The following is a 17,094-nucleotide window of genomic DNA, read 5'->3' as shown; positions in this document are numbered from 1 at the left end:
CTCCCACCTCTCGATGCCCGCAGGGCTCAAGCAGCGAATGAAAGCATTTGGGGGCCGGACGCGGTGGCTCACGCCTGTATCCACGCACTTTGGGAGGTCAAAGCAGGAGTATCGCTTGAGCCCAGGAGTTCGAGACCAGTCTGGGCAACACAGCGAGACCCCCCCAACCCCACAATCTGTAATTTAAAAACAAAAACTGCGGGTACTCCTGCCCCAAGGCGTGGCAGCGCGGGCGGGCGCTGTAGAGGGCGTGGCCGCAAGCTCTTGGTGTGTCTGGGGGCGTGGCCTGTGCCGGGCGGGGCGTAGCGCCCGCGCCGTGGGGTTGTGGCCGCGAGCTCGGGCTGTGCGCGGAGGGCGTGGCCTGTGCGGGGCGGGACTTATTGCCTGCGCGGTGAGGGAGCGTGGTCTCGCGCATGCTGGCCTGCGCCGTCCCGCGGCGTCGCAGTTGTGTCTAGCCGGTCCCGGGGCGGCTATGGCGGCCACGTTCTTTGGAGAGGTGGTGAAGGCGCCATGCCGAGCTGGGACGGAGGACGAGGAGGAGGAGGAGGAGGGGCGGAGGGAGACGCCCGAGGACAGGGAGGTGCGTCAACAGCTAGCGCGGAAGAGGTGAGGCACCCGGATAAGGGAGGCGCGCTCTCTGCTGCTGGAAAGTGCGCGGGCCTCGCAGCCGCGACGGCACCGAAGGCCGGGGCTCCGCGGTCTTCCGAGTGACCCCCGCGGTTGCCGCCGCTCCGTGGCTCTGCTTGGGCCCTGGGTCTCCGTGAAGCCGCGGAGTCCGTCGGCGCCAGCCCCAGGTGGGTGCGGTGCTCGGGTGGATCCGCTGGCGTTTCGTGGAGTCCAGGGTGAAGCCGCTGTGGGAGGGCTGGGTTCAAATCTGTTCTTTAAAGGCTTCCTGGAGGCTTGGTGTCTTGAGGACTCGTGGTCTTTCCGCTTCTTGTCCCATTATCTTGGGCCGCAGCGCTCCCGCGGGTCCCACCACGTTTGTCGTGGATTGTTCACGGACGCACCGATTCCCTCGAAACTTTTTAAACCTCCACCCCACACTTCAATTAGCATAATATTTCAGTAGCAGATGAACACTCTTTAAAAAAATTGTTTCCAAACACATAAAAATGTGGGAGAAAATAGTCAAGGGAGCCCTGACCCCTAACACAACCAGGTAAATTCAACGGGAAGATTTTGCCACGTTTTTTTCCTCTCCCGCCACTCTAAGCGAATTCCAGTCATCATGACCTTTCACAAATTCTGCATTTTTCAGAATACATCTCAAACGTTTTAGGGATTTCCTTACATACGCTATTACCACCCCTGACAACACTAATGCTCACTTTTCAGTATGATTTCATAGTCCATGCTCACTCACGTTTACCTAGTTTTTTCAAACATGGTATTTTACAGTGGTTTGTGTGAATGAGGATCCTAACAAGGTCTACAGGTTACATTTAGACGTGTCACTTCATTTAGAGCAGCCTCCTCTTAACCCTCCTAAGAGACAGGACTGGCTGACCTGTCCTGTGCCCCACACTCTGAATTTGTCTGATAGCTTCCTTGTGGTATCACTTAACGTGTGTTTCACCTGCATGTCCTGTAAATGAATGTTCATTTGTAGGTTTGGTCAGATCACATTCAATGTTTTGTCGGCAAGAATGCTTCTACTAAGTGGTGCTTTCTGTTTCTTGTTGCAGGCTATCCCCAAGTTGTCTCACTTTTAGGGATCTAAGATTGATCCTTGGGTCAGGTGGACAGCCTGACCGCTATTTTAGAGTTCTCCCTAAACACGTATGCAATAGTTTTATCTGTTGGCTATCGTTGCCTGAGTCCATCGTTTTCTGACGATATTAGTTATATTTTTTTATAAAACTAACGTGCATTTTATTTATTGTAATACATACATATAGTGCTCTTTTGCCATAATATGATACTGTTTGTATTGAAGTTGCTTTAGTTTCATCTTGTTTCTTGTGTTAGGGAGGTGCGGCTCCTTCGAAGACAGACAAAAACATCTTTGGAAGTTTCTTTGCTAGAAAAATATCCGTGCTCCAAGTTTATAATTGCTATAGGAAATAATGCAGTAGGTAAGTGAAAATGCGGAAGACTTAGTCATTTTGTTGAAAGAATGAAATATAAAGTTACTTATATTCTTCCATCATAAAAGATTTAAAATGTTTGGTACTTTAAAAAGCCACAGCAGAGTGTATTTCTGAGTAAAATATCTCTCCTGTTCATGTTGCATCTTTTTTCTTTTTTTTTTTGGTAGAGATGGTTTCTTGCTGTGTTGTCCAGGCTGGTCTTGCACTCCCGTCCTCAAGTGATCCTCCTGCTCTCAGCTTCCCAAAGAGCTGGGATTACAGGTGTGAGCCACAGCACCTGGCCTGCATTATCTTTTTAATGAACTGAAAAGGTCAGATTTAGGCTGGGTGCAGTGGCTCACATCTGTAGCCCCAGCTCTTTGGGAGGCCAAGGCAGGAGGATCCCTTGAGGCCAGGATTTGAGACCAGCCTGGGCAACATAGTGAGACCCTGTCTCTACAAAAAAAAATGAAAAAATGTAGCCAGACACGGTGGTGCTTGCCTGTAGTCCTGGCTATTGAGGAGCCTGAAATGGGGGGATTGCTTGAGCCCAGGATTTCGAGGCTGCAGTGAGCCATGATCCTCCCACTGATCATGCTCCAGCTTGGGTGACAAAGCAAGACCCCAACTCAGAGAAAAGCTTTAAAGAAAATATTTGTAGCCTCAGGAACTTAAAACTCAAGGAGCTGTTTCTAGTGTCTTGACGTATCCGGATTTATATAAATGTTTGTGAGTTAATGGACTCCTTTGAGAACACAATGAAAACTCTAAAGACAGTAATAATTATCAACATGTTTAAGTACTTAAGTTCTAAGGTCCTTGCATGTATTAGTTCTCTTGGTGGATTAAAGTAAAAACAGTGTAGAGTGTAGCTAGGACAATATACATGTACAAATACACACATACACCTTAATATTTTTAGGGTGTTCACAGGTTCTGATGACAACATTCAGGAAACCCAGTTAAGATTCCTTCCTCTGTAAGGTACCCCTAGTGCTTGTAGAACATAGTAAGTGCATGATGGCAAGTAACTATGGACTCATTTATATAAAGTTCTGCTGGCCTAAAGATTTTCAGAAGAGTATTACCCCATGAGCATGTGGTAGAAAGTCTGTCAGCAAACCTGCCTTCTTGATCCCTAGCTCTAGGATTGTCTTAATCAGGGTGTGGCCTTTTACTTCTTGGGAGCCTTAGTTTCTTTTTCTGTGTAATGGTGGTATTAGGTAGATGGTCTTGAATGGCTCTTACAGCTCTGAAATTCTACAGTGACTTGAGCTTGCTTTTTATTGAATAGAAAGTACAACTTGCAGAGCCAAAGACTAACTTATGTGAATTGTTTTTTACAGCATTTCTGTCATCATTTGTTATGAATTCAGGAGTCTGGGAAGAAGTTGGTTGTGCTAAACTCTGGAATGAATGGTGTAGAACAGCAGACACTACACATCTGTCCTCCACAGAGGCTTTTTGTGGGTTTTATCATCTCAAATCCAATCCCTCGGTAGGTGGGACTTGTGTGTTAGAAAAGTAGTTATTTAAGTATCGCTTATATGGTATTTACTGGTAGTATACTTTAGTATGGCAAGTCTTTCAGTTGCTCTGTCAGTGTGCACTTTTTCTGATACTAATCACCAGTAGTGGTTTGACTCTTAAATTTTAAAGAGAGTAGGTCAATAGTGGAGCCAGGAAAATAAGTATTACCTAAGTGTTGTCATTCACATGTTACATATATTGTGATAGTTTGGGGTGTGTGTAAAACTTACTTGACAAAAAGCGTGGAACTTGACTTTTCAGGTTTTCCTCTGTCAGTGCGGTTGCTACGTTGCAGAAGATCAGCAGTATCAGTGGCTGGAAAAGGTAAGAGAGATATGAAAACCTGTGAATGGTTAGTCTACAGGAGTTTTCATTTTTTATGGGTTCGGTGTCTTTTAACTTAAACTTATGCAGTCAGATATTTATTTCTTTAAAATATTGTCGGAATTTCTTTTGGAATATAAAGAATAAAAGAACTTGCTTATTTAACATGACCAACCAATTGTGTTTTATATTTCTGTGACCTACTATCCTCAATGCTGAGGTACAGAAGTATAAAACACAGTTGGTCCTCAGCATTGAGGACGGTAGGTCACAGAAATATAAAACACAATTGGATTCCTCCCGCCCATCTTTCTTTGTTTACATCACTTTAGATCTTACTAAAAGGTAAAAGGGTTCTTAGAAATCTGTCAAATCCAGACTCTTCCTGTTATAGAAGAGGACAGTTAGAACCACCGTGATTGAAACCTGCCTATAAGTGTGGTAATTCCAAAAATGAATTTCGTAAGAGTTATTTTTAGGTGTCAGTGGTAGGTGGGAGAGTGAATGAATGTCAGGTGTGTGCTTGTGACTTTTTTCCTCTGGACAGCAGGCCTGTAGTCACTATTCTGGCACCCTGACTTCATTTACTCACATCACAGGCCCCTTAAGTAGGCAGTGCTGGCATGACGTGTTCATCTGTTCTTGTGTTGCTATAAAGAATACCTGAGGCTGGGTAATTTATTAAAAAAAGAGGTTTAACTGGTTCACAGTTCTGCAGGCTGTACAGGAAGCATGGTGCTGGCATCTGCTTGGCTTCAGCGGAGGCCTCAGGAGCCTCCAATCATGGTGGAAGGTGAAGGGGGAGCAGGCAGATCACATGGTGAGAGCATGAGAGAGAGGAGGAGCCAGCCTATTTTGAACTACCAGCTCTAGTATGAAGTGAGTGAGAAGGGAGAAGTCAGTCACGTATCACCAACAGGATGGTGCTAGGCCATTCACGAGGGATCTACCCCCATATCCAGTCACTTCCCACCAGGCCCTGCCTCCAAAACTGGGAATCACATTTTAACATGAGATTTGGAGGGGACAGATGTCTAAACTATATCACCTTAGTTCACTAATGAGGAAAGTGTCTTGGAAAAAAATTGCCCACCTAGAAAGCAGAACCAAGATGAAACCCAGGTTGAGACCGCAGGTGTGTTCTGTTTCTCCAAGGCACACTCCCACCGCTGCTAGGCATGTTGTTATTGTCTGTGGTGTTAGGTGAATACCTAGAGGAATGTGTCCATTCTGTAACAAAATTATGTGTTTTTTTTTAATTTGAAATCAATTTTATGTTAGGTTTTTGGCTCTTGTCCAAGGAAGAACATGCAGATAACTATTCTCACATGTCGACACGTTACCGATTATAAAACCTTAGAATCCACTGGCAGCCTTCCTTCTCCTTTCCTGAAAGCCCTGAAAACACAGAATTTCAAAGACCCTGCGTGTTGTCCATTGCTAGAACAACCGAATATAGTACACGACCTTCCTGCAGCAGGTGGTATTAAAATTTGTAACATTTACATTGTATCTTACTGCTTTATTGATACTTATTACTTTCACCATTAGAGGTCTTTTTGAGGTAGTTTACTAATGATGATTGATACCAATATATTGCTGTTAGTCCTCAATGTCTGTAGTTACAAGTGCAGTATATTTAGTTTGAGTTTTCAGATTTTCCAGACACAGTTATTTGAGGAGCTCAGGTTTCTTAACTGTTAGGCTTCAGACATGCTGTGTTTCTTTTTGGTCTTTGATTATTCACAATGCAAGCCAGTGTTAAATATAAATTATTGGTGCATGAAAAGTTGATAAAGTATGTTTTAATTACCAAAATAGAAGTTTTGGATATTGAATCTTGATAGTTGCTTTAATTTTTTTTATTACTGTCACATCTGCCATCATATGACAAAGAGACTACCATTTACTTTTCAGTGGGTAATGTATTACATAATTGCTATTATATGAGCTGTATTAAAATGGGTTTGGTTGGGTTTTTTTTTGCTTTCAGTGTTTACTAGAATGAGAAGTGGCTAAATATTTTACTTTGTGTGTTTTGTATTTATTTATTATGTATACTTCATTATGGTCAGTAGAATTTTAATTTTTCAGCTACTTAAAATCATCTTAGCTGTATGTTCAGGAAATGTAAAGTTAATATTTGCAAAAGAAGAGATTATTAGGAAAATAAATTGACTTTGAAAGAAAATCTACATTATAATTGGTTCAAAATTGCAGTAAATACCTTAATTGAAAGAGGCAGCTGAGATAACTACTTTTAAAAACAGCCTTTTTTATTTAAAGGTGTTTAAAAGTAACATAATAGAAGACTTACGTGTTTATTTTTTTTTTCTTGTATATTCAGTTCTGAGTTACTGTCAAGTATGGAAAATCCCAGCAATTCTGTACTTGTGTTATACTGATGTGATGAAATTAGACCTAATTACAGTGGAAGCTTTTAAGCCTATACTTTCTACCAGAAACTTGAAGGGTTTGGTTAAGGTAAGGTTTTAACTCATTTAAATTAATAGCTGAGTTGTTATAATGAGCTTAGTAACATAAATGTATGGTGTCATTTTAAACCTAAGCAATGCTTGGAGACCCATTCGTCTCAAAGTGAAGCTTCCTAGTCTGGCAGTTTGAATTTGTCATCGTCTCTTCTGTATATGTCTGTAACTTGACAAATGCTTTGTTGTTGTGTGACAGATTAATGCAATGCAATTAAATCCCAAATGTCTATGTGGACAGATGGTTTTCCTGTTCAAGAAGTTTCTAGAACTACTTTGGAAGGTTTAAAAAATTTTTTTAATTTAATTTTTGAGAACGTTATTTTTGAGTATAGTATGGATCAAATTACTATAATATTTACCCAATTTTACAGAGAACTGGATATGTGAAGATGAGAGAATTACATGATGAACCTCTTCCTTACCCTTGGTTTATACCTTTGGGCTCATTTTCTAAAATTGGAACATGTACATAAAAATGTTTGCCTGTAATCTCAGGTAGTTGAGGGATTCCATTGCTTTCTCTTTAGAGACTTTTTGGAAGTCCACAGTCTCTGGTTTAAGCACCGTTTCTTTACAGGAAAGAGGTTGTCACAACATTGTCCCTCAGCCTGGTTTTATTCTGGAATGGCCGTTAGTGTTAAGGCTTTTGTGATAAGTTGTTGGAAGTAGCTCATTTCCCAGGTCTCATAAATTAGTTTGTTACTAGATTGTCAGCTCCTTGTGGTAATGGACCACGTTGTTTAATTTTGGTATCCCAAGTTTACCACATACCTGGCATGTTGAATAAATCCGTCAGTAACCATTTGTTGAAGAGTACAGCTGTAAAACTCTGTAATTTAGTATACTGCAAGCTGATCTTTCAAATTTGCTAGAATCAGGGATAATCTTTCTGACACATGGAGTTAGTTTATTTTTAGCATCTCTTTCAAAGTATATGCTGATTGTCTTGTTTGTTTAAATAGCCGATTGCCTCATCTCACTTAACTTAGAGATGAGTTCCCATGGGCAGGGGCTGGGCTGTTTTGTTTACTGCTGCAGGACTGTGTGTAGTACACAGATGTGTCGTAAACATTTGGACTTGTTCTGAAACTTGGAAATCATCTGTCATTTGGGGCTTAAAGAAACTCAGCTTTTATGACCATACTTTCAAGTGGAAATTTAACTCAGCATATTCATTTTTGCTTTGAAGATAATGATTAGCGGAGGGTAAGATGGTGGTTCTGCAGGGGGCTGTTTTCTTAATGACCAAATACATCAGCCTGAGTCAGTTCATTGTTTCTGACCATTTAAAAGTGGTATTTTCAATAAGGTGGAATTATTTTGAATTCTTGCTGTGTGGCAGTTTAGTTGATTTGAAAGATGGGTGAATCTTAGGGGGTAGAAGTGTGCAGAGGGAAGCAGTGTGAGCAGAGTGGGGAAGTGTGAGGAGAGCCATGAGGAGCGCGGTGTTGGTGGAGAGGGGAGGAAGACATCTTGCGGGGAAGGTCGGGTGGGTTGGAGCGTGGACTTCCTCTGGAGGCCGGGAGAGCATCAGAGGCCAGGAAATCATCGGCGAGTGTGGCTGGGAAAGGGCCTGTTGAACTGACTTTCCCACTTGCTTTTTTGTTGAGAAGGGGAGAGTAAAGGCCGCGCCTGTCCCATGGCTGTTGTCTTTAAGTCTCGAGTGTGGAGATTGTGGGGTTTGGGGAGGGGTGTTACCTCTGCCTGAATCCCTGGGGTCTCACTGTATTCATTGTTTTCTCTCCTTTCAGAATATTCCCCAAAGCACTGAGATACTAAAGAAATTGATGACAACAAATGAGATTCAGAGTAACATTTATACATGATCTTAAACATTGTTTTGTAATGTATATTACTTGTCCATTCCTTTAAGGGGAGCAGCGTGCACTCTTTTGTAGATTACTTTTGGGGGATATATTTTGAGAACGATGAAACGGAATAAAATTGTAAAAAATTAATTGTAGTTTTAATTCCTTATTTATGATATTCACAACCAAAATAAGCTAGGCATTTTCCTTTTATCCACTAGGTGGGAGTATTGTTGTATTTGAATATTTTGAGGTACTATAGTTAAATTTTTATCTTATTTATTTATTTATTTATTTATTGAGGCTGAAGTGCAGTGTGCTATCATGGTTCACTGAATCCTTGACCTCCTGGGCTCAAGCATTTCTCCTGCCTTGGCCTCCCAAAGTGCTGGGATTACAGGTGTGAGCCACTGTGCTCAACTTTAGTTAAATTTTTCAAAGCTATAGAGATCAGCAAATTGTATTCATGTGGCAAAGTGTAGTTAATTAGGTGTAACTATTCACTGACCTGTTGGTAATTCTTAATATGTGGAAAGTTTCTGGATATTTTAGGAGTCCTGCAGTTTTTTTGTCTTGTGGATAAAAATTGATGACAAGGTAACAAAATTATGTATTTACTAAAAATGAAACAGAAATGTGTATTCCTCACTTTTTAGTAATATCTGACAGATAGCCTCTTCACCCAGACTTTCCTAGGACTCTCTTTCAAGGCTGGCTCTGTGCGTATCAGCAGTTCTCTTACAGTCATGTGTTACCATTAGGAGTGTGAATGGAATCAACCCGGAGTAGCCACACGACTTCACAGGACCACAAACTGAACTGCATTCATGAAATTAAATTTTAAAATGGTGGAGTTAAATGCTTCTTATCTCTTCTACTTTCTTTTTCATCTTTTTAGTTATTGAATCATTTACATCCTGCAGATTTAGAGTACTTACCCATTTATATTTTCTAGTTCCAGTTCATTTACTGTTTTTGGTAATGATTAGAAGTAGGGTAAGGAGATACTGTGTTCTGACTCCTTCTTGAGTAAACTTGGTTTCCTTAACATAATCAAGTTTTGGAAGGCTTGTGCATGGTGTGTTTATGAATATATCCTGAAGGCAGAAATCTGGGCATTTCCCTTGTTGCAAAAAAGTTTGCATTCATTCAGAACTGTGTCTGAAGAGCCGTGAGGTAACATCATATGACATGGAATCTGGTCCTAGCTGGAGCTAGATCCTCTTCTTGTGCTGAGGGTCAGTGTGGTAAGTAAGGAAGAGTAACCTTGGAAAAGCAGACTATGTTCAATCCCAGGCCACCCCTTACAGGCCAGGGGACTTTGGGCAGATGCCTTGAAGCTTCCTGAGCAACAACTTTCTCAGCTGTAAACTACAGATAATACTGGTGACAGTACTCCCTGGTGGTTACCTACTTCCCTTGGGGTCCAGGTTTTCATCTACTTAATGAAGGAAATTCTTTGCTTGCTTTGCTGAATTGTGAGAGTAATGATATAAGAATGCTTTTGAAGAACCGTAAGGTGGTATTTCCATGTTGACACACCTTCGTGTGCCCCACCTCAAAGCCACTGACTGTGATGTGATAAGAAAGGAGCGGGGAGCTGCTTTGGGGGCAGCCGGAGCTCTCATTCTTCATTCCTTCTTGTACTTCCTCTTGCTAACTTGAGAGCCGTGGAGCTCGGCAGTGTCAAATGGCTGAGTGGAAGTAGTTGGGGGACAAGTTTTGCATCAGCAGTAATCCTGGGAGAAGCCTGGAAGCAGATAACTCTGGGCGTTGTAGTTATAATTTTGGTCAGGAAAGAATCATAATTGCTTCAGACTTCTCAGCAGTAAACCTCTTCTTGTGATAAGAAGGCAGCAGGTGCAGGAGTTGGTCGTCAGCGCAGCAGAGCCACGTTAGGGCCGGATACGAAGCCAGGTATGTGGTGCTTGCCTGTAGTCCCAGCTACCTGGGATGCTGGGGCAGGAGGATCGTTTGAGCCCAGGAGTTCGAGTGTAGCCTGAGCAGACGTCAGGCCTGGGTAGGTTTCCCAGTCAAAGGAGAGTACCTGAAGAAAACAAGCAATAGGAAGGATAGAAACAGCATTAAAAATGCGGAAGAAGAGCATTCTGTTGAAAAACATGACTGTAGGAAACAGCTGTTTTTTAAAAGTCAGGAACCCCTGCTTTTTCCAAAAGTAAATAACGAGATGTATGAGAAGCAGCAGCTAGCTGAAAGGAAATTTTAAAGATATCGTGGAAAAGATTTTAACAGGCAAAACTTCAACTTTAAAATTAAAATCAGTATTATGTAATATTAAATAACAGAACAAATAGTAGGTGATCTAAGTTGTATATATATTACATATATATAAAATAGTGTGTAATACAAAGCCATTATGTGGAGGACTAACTTGAGATGGTGTCTTAAGATGCAGGACAGAAATGGAGAAGTAACAGATGACACAGACAAGACATTATATGTCCAGTGTATTAGAGCAATCCACAGAAAACCAGTAGGATGTGTACAGTCACGCACCACATAAGGACGTATCAGTGGCGGACCGCATGTAGACAGGGGTCCCATAAGATCGTAATGGAACTGAAAAATTCCTATCGCCTAGTCTGTGGTAGCCATCCTAAGGTCAGAGCTCATGTGTTATTTGTGTTTGCGCTGTTGCTGGTGAAAACATGCCTACTGTGCTGCCAGTTATGTAAAGATCCAGCACATACAATTATGAACAGTACGTGATACTTATAATAAATGACTATGCCACTGGTTTATGTACATCCTATTTTTTGCTATTTTAGAGTGTATTCCTTCTACTGATAACAAAAAGCAAACTATAAAACAGGCTCAGGCAGGCCCTTCCGGAGGTATCCAGAAGAAGGCATTATCATCACAGGAGATGGCAGCTACCTGTGTGTTATTGTCCCTGAAGATCTTCCAGTGGGACAAGATATGGAGGCGGAAGACAGTGATATTGATGATTCTGACTCGGTGTAGGCCTAGGCTAATGTGTGTGCTGTGTCTTAGTTTTTAACAAAAATAAAAAGCAAAAAACAAAACTATATATATATATTTTTTTTGAGACAGAGTCTCTCTCTGTTGCCCAGGCTGGGGTGCAGTGGCCAGATCTCAGCTCACTGCAAGCTCCACCTCCTGGGTTTACGCCATTCTCCTGCCTCAGCCTTCCAAGTAGCTGGGACTACAGGCGCCCGCCACCTCGCCGGGCTAGGTTTTTTTTTGGTATTTTTTAGTAGAGACGGGGTTTCACCATGTTCGCCAGGATGGTCTCGATCTCCTGACCTCGTGATCCGCCCGTCTCGGCCTCCCAAAGTGCTGGGATTACAGGCTTGAGCCACCGCACCCGGCCAAAAAACAAAACTTTTGATTGGAGAAAAGCTTATGGAATAAGGATATAAAGAAAAGTATTTCTGTACAGTGTATTTGTGTTTTAAACTAAGTTACTAGAAAAGAGTCAAAGTTAAAAAAAAAAAAAAATTTAGAAAGCCGAAAAGTTACGGGAAGCTGAGGTTGACACCAGCAGAGGCAGCAGCTGGAGCAGCTACAGCCTGCGCCCTCTCCCACCTGCCCTGGGGTCTCTCCCTTCTTTCTCCTCCTCCATCACCTTTTCTCCTCCTCCTTGCCTTTCTGCCCACCCCTATTGTTCCACCCCTGCCCCGCCCCTGCCTGCTCTTTTTTTCACTCAGTCACCTCCTGCCTAGAGTTCTTGGTTTTCATCCCCACTGGCCAAGGACTTGACCACTCCAAGTCCAGCTCCCCATAGCCCTGCTTTATGTGGACACTGGTATGATTGAAGTTGGATTAAATGTCATTCTCACCACCTGGCTACTTATGCATGGAAAGGAAGGCAGTATCATCAGAAAGAAAGGAGAATCAGTTAAGATGCATGAGGAGAGTGGCCCATGTATCAGCATCGCAGAAGGGAGTTGTTCTGAGAGAATTATCACCTTGGCTGGACCCACTAGTGGTGTCTTCAAAGCCAGATTGGAAGAGGATATCAGTAGCTGTGTGACCAATAGCACAGCTGCCAGTAGACCCCCTGGTCACCCTGATGCTGTCGATCCCTGGTAGTCAGTGTGGCTCATTGGAAAAGGTGGTTGCAAGATCAAGGCAATACGAGAGAGTACAGGGCTCAGGTCCAGGTGATAGGGTATATGCTCCCCAACACTGCTGACTGAGCCATCATTATCGCTGGCATTCCACAGTCCATCATTGAGTGTGTTGGACAGGTCTGTGTGGTCATGTTGGAGTCTCCCCCAAGTGCATGGCCATCCCATACTGGCCCAAGCTGTCCAGTTCTCCGGTCATCTTTGTGGGTGATCAGGACAGGTACAGCACAGGCAGCGACAGTGTGAGCTTTCTCCACACCACTTCGTCCATGTGCCTCAACTGTGACCTAGAGGGACCACTTCTAGAGTTGACCAAGCTGTACCAGTTGACAATGCAACAAACTAGTTTTCCCACAGTGGATGGCAACGCTGGGATTCAGTGCAGGTTTGGATGCATCTGCCCAGACCACTTCTCATAAACTCACCATTCCAAATGATATTGGCTGCATAATCAGGCGTCAAGGCACCAGAATCAATGAGATCTATCAGATGTCTAGAGTGTAGATCATAATTGTGAACCCAGTGGAAGGGATCTACTGATAGGCAGGTTACCATCACTGGATCTGCTGCCATCATTAGCCTGGCTCAATGGCTAATCAGTGTCAGGCTCTCCTTTGGATGAGTGGCATGGGAAACAGCTAGAACAGTGCAGATTCACGTACTATAACGCTGTTCACCACCACCCACCATCAATCTATAGTTTCTGAACAGGCAGCCATGCCAGGTTTTAAATAGTTTGTGAATTTTTGGTTTTTACACACTATCATCCATTCCTTTATTTTTTTTTTCTTTAAAAAATGAGATGGAATCTCACTCCATTGCCCAGGGTGGTCTTGAACTGAGCCCAAATGATCCTCCCACTTTGGCCTCCCAAAGTGTTGGGATTACAGGTGTGAGCCACTGTGCCAGCCTGTCATCCACCCATTTTTTTAAATTAAGGTGTTTTAATTCCTTTCTCTGTTCCAGTGTTGATGCTGAGATTTTATTTAGCAATATAGTTTTCTCCCTGTTTTTGTAGTTGTTGTTTGTTTGTTTTTTGAGATAGGGTCTTGCTCTGTCACCCAGACTGGAGTACAGTGGGGCAAACATGGCTCCCGGCAGCCTCGAACACTCAGGCTCAAGCAGTTGTCTCACCTCAGACCCCCGAGTAGCTGGGACCACAGGTGCATACCACCGCACCCGGCTAATTTTTGAATTTTTCAGAGAGACAGGAGTTCATTATGTTGTCCAGGCTGGTCTTAAACTCCTGAGCTGAAGCAATCCACCTACCTCAGCCTTCCGAAGTGCTGGTATTATAGGCGTGAACCACTGTGCCTGGCCCTCCCTGTTTTTGTTTTTTGGCTTATGAATTTTTCTGTTTATTATGAAAATGTAAGAGTGGGATGTTAATACATTTGAATTTAGTTCTGTAATAGGAATTTTTCAAAAAATTAAAAAGTGCATTGGAGCTTTTTCTTTGTGAATGGAAACTGGATGCCACAGTGAATAACAAAAAAAGGCTGCGAAGATTACTTTATTATTGGAGAACAAATTTTTAAAAAATAAATTTAGTGTAACCTGTATACAGTATTGATAAAGTCTACAGTAGTGGACAGTAACGACCTATGCCTTCGCGTTCACTCACTGACTCACCCAGAGCGACTTCTAGTCCTGCAAGCTGCATTTGTGGTAAGTGTCCCATATAGGTGTGCCGGTTTTTGTCTTTTATACCTTATGTTCACTGTATCTTTTTTATGTTAAGATATGTTTAAATATGCAAATATTCACCATTGTGTTACGTTGCCTACAATGTTCAGTACAGTAACATGCTGTACATGTTTATAGACTAGGTATGTAGCAGGCTGTAGAATCTAGATTTGTGTAAGTACACTATAATGTTTACACAATGACATAATCATCTAGTGACACATTTTTCAGGATGTTAAGCAAAACCTGATTGTGTATCTGTCTATATAGATGTCAGGGAGATTGGCTTACCCGATTATGGAGGCTGAAAGTCCCACAACAGGCTGTCTGCAAGCTGGAGACCTTGGGATGCGGTAGTATGGCCCAGTGCAAGCCCAGAAGCCTCAGAGCCAGGGAAGCTGATGGTGTAACTCTCAGTCCTAGGCCAAAGGCCTGAGGGCCTGGGGAAATTGGGGAGGGACACCAGTGTCGGTCTTGGAGTCCAAAGGCTGCAGAGCCTGGAGTTGTGATGTCCTGTTCAAGGGCAGAAGAAGGGCGACCCAGCTCCAGGAGAGAGAGAATTCACCATTTCTTCATCTTTTGCTACCTGGGCCCCCAGTGGATGGATGGTTCCTGCCCACATTGAGGGACAATCTTCCCGCTCACTCCATAGACTCATGCTAAACTCTTCTGGAAACACCCTCACACAGACACCCAGAAATCATGCTTTACCAACTCTCTATGCATCCTTTTGTCAACCTGGTACTAAAATCAAGCAGGAATGGCTATACTTAGATAAAACAGACTTTATGCCAGAAGCAGCAAACAAACAGTTATATATAATAGTAAAGAGATCAATCTAACGAGGAATTAACAACTAAATATATGCACCCAACACTAGAGCACCCAAATTTATTTATTTATTTATTTTTTTTGAGACGGAGTCTTGCTCTGTCGCCCGGGCTGGACTGCAGTGGCCGGATCTCAGCTCACTGCGAGCTCCGCCTCCCGGGTTTACGCCATTCTCCTGCCTCAGCCTCCGGAGTAGCTGGGACTACAGGCGCCCGCCACCTCACCCGGCTAGTTTTTTGTATTTTTAGTAGAGACGGGGTTTCACCGTGTTAGCCAGGATGGTCTCGATCTCCTGACCTCGTGATCCGCCCGTCGCGGCCTCCCAAAGTGCTGGGATTACAGGCTTGAGCCACCGCGCCCGGCCGAGCACCCGAATTTATAAAGCAAATATTTCTAGATTTAAAAAGAGAGGTAGACTCCAACACAATAATTGTTGGGGACTTCACTTCAGTCTCAGAATTAGATCATCTAGACAAAATTAACAAAAACCCATTGGATTTAAACTAGACTTTAGACCAAACGGATCTAACAGACATTTGTAGAACATTTTACCCAACAACTGCTGAATACACGTTTTTCTCATCAGCACATGGAACATTCTCCAGGATAGACCATGTATTAGGATGCAAAACAAGTCTTGACAAATTTTTAACAATTGAAATAATACCAAGTTTCTTCTCAGACCACAGTGGAATAAAAATAGAAATAAGAGGAACTTTGGAAACTATACAAATACATGAGAATTAAATAACATGCTCCTCCTGAATGATAAAAATTAATATGGAAATTAAATTATTGAAACAAATGAAAATAGAAACAACATACCAAGACCTATGGGACACAACAAAAGGAGCCCTAGGAGGGGGGAACTTGTAGCAATAAACAGCTACATCAAATGAGTAGATAGGTTTCAAAGAAGCAATTCAATCATGCACCTCAAGGAACTAGAAAAGAACAAACCAAACCCAAAATTGTAGGAGAGAAATAGTAAAGTTCAGAGCAAATCTAAATGAAATAGAGACTAAAAACATACAAAGGGTCAATGAAACAAAAAGTTGATTTTTCAAAAAGAAAAAATTGATAAACCCTTTGCTAGACTAACCAAGAAAAGACCCAAATAAAGTGGGAAATGAAAAAGACATTACAACTGATACCACAGAAATACAAAAGATCATCAGAAACTATTATGAATAGCTATATACTATCAAACTAGAAAACCTAGAGGAAATGCATAAATTGGTGGAAACATACAACTACCAAGATTCCAGAAGAAATAGAAAACCTGAACAGATCAGCAATGAGCAGTTTGATTAACTCAGTCATGAAAAGCCTCCCAAAAAAGAAAAGCCTGTGACTGGATGAATTCACTGCCAATTTGACCAACCACATAAGAATTAATACCAATTCTCCTCAAACTCTTGCAAAAAATCAAAGAAAAATTAACTCATTCTACAAGACCACCATTTCCCTGACACCAAACTAGACAAGGACACACAAAAATAGAGAACTACAGGCCAGTGTTTCTGATGAACCTAGACACAAAAATTTTCAAAAAGAACAAAAAACTAGCAAACAATTCAACAGGATGCCAAAAAGATAATACACCATGACCAGGTATGATTTATACCAAGGACACAAGGATGGTTTAACATACATAAATCAATAAACATGATACATCACAACAGTAAATGAATGACAAAAACCATATGATCATCTCAATAGATGCAGAAAAAGCATTTGATAAAATTCCACATCCTTTTATGATAAAAAGCTCTCTACAAACTAGGTACAGAAGAAACATACCTTAACATAATAAAGGCTGTATATGACAAACCCACAGCTAACATCATACTGAGTGGGGAAAATCTGAAAGTATTTCCTTTAAGAACTAGAGCAAGACAAGGAAGGATGCTCACTTTTACCACTTACTCAGTATAGTACTGGAAGTAGAGCCAGAGCAATCAGGCAAGAGAAAGGAATAAAAGGCATACAGATTTTTAAAAGAGGAAGTCAGATTGTCCCCCTTTGCAGATGACATCGTTTTAACATTTAGAGAAACCAGAAGACTCTACAAACAAAGCAAAATACACAGTTAAAGCTGATAAGCAAATTTGGTAAAGTTGCAGGATATAAAATGAACATACCAAAATAGGGTTTCTATGCACTAAAAATGAGCTAGCTGAGAAAGAAATCAAGAAGGCAATCCCATTGACAACAGCTACAAAAAAATACCTAGGAA

At 42.0% G+C, this 17,094-nt stretch overlaps 1 protein-coding gene and 1 pseudogene across 2 annotated transcripts; both read left to right on the top strand.

The window, feature by feature from the left end:
• The first annotated feature begins 299 nt into the window (after positions 1-299).
• On the top strand, positions 300-8,373 carry PSMG1 (proteasome assembly chaperone 1). 2 transcript variants are annotated; one of them, XM_007968162.3, is made up of 7 exons: positions 300-606; positions 1,969-2,075; positions 3,416-3,567; positions 3,861-3,923; positions 5,205-5,403; positions 6,271-6,407; positions 8,167-8,373. In XM_007968162.3, exons 1-7 carry the CDS (start codon positions 473-475, stop codon positions 8,239-8,241), a joined length of 867 nt encoding a protein of 288 aa, XP_007966353.1. In that variant the 5' UTR covers positions 300-472; the 3' UTR covers positions 8,242-8,373. The 2 variants fall into 2 exon arrangements, with proteins under 2 accessions (XP_007966353.1, XP_037840732.1); XM_037984804.2 differs by having other exon boundaries at positions 342-794.
• A 3,523-nt stretch (positions 8,374-11,896) lies between these two features.
• LOC103218878 (poly(rC)-binding protein 2 pseudogene) lies at positions 11,897-13,068 on the top strand (annotated as a pseudogene).
• The last annotated feature ends 4,026 nt before the right edge of the window (positions 13,069-17,094 follow it).

The sequence above is a fragment of the Chlorocebus sabaeus genome, chromosome 2 (genome assembly GCF_047675955.1).
Source record: "Chlorocebus sabaeus isolate Y175 chromosome 2, mChlSab1.0.hap1, whole genome shotgun sequence".
In the NCBI taxonomy this organism is placed as follows: domain Eukaryota; kingdom Metazoa; phylum Chordata; class Mammalia; order Primates; family Cercopithecidae; genus Chlorocebus; species Chlorocebus sabaeus.
The sequence above is the reverse complement of the archived record's forward strand: the minus strand, read 5'-3'. Positions and strand labels throughout refer to the sequence as shown.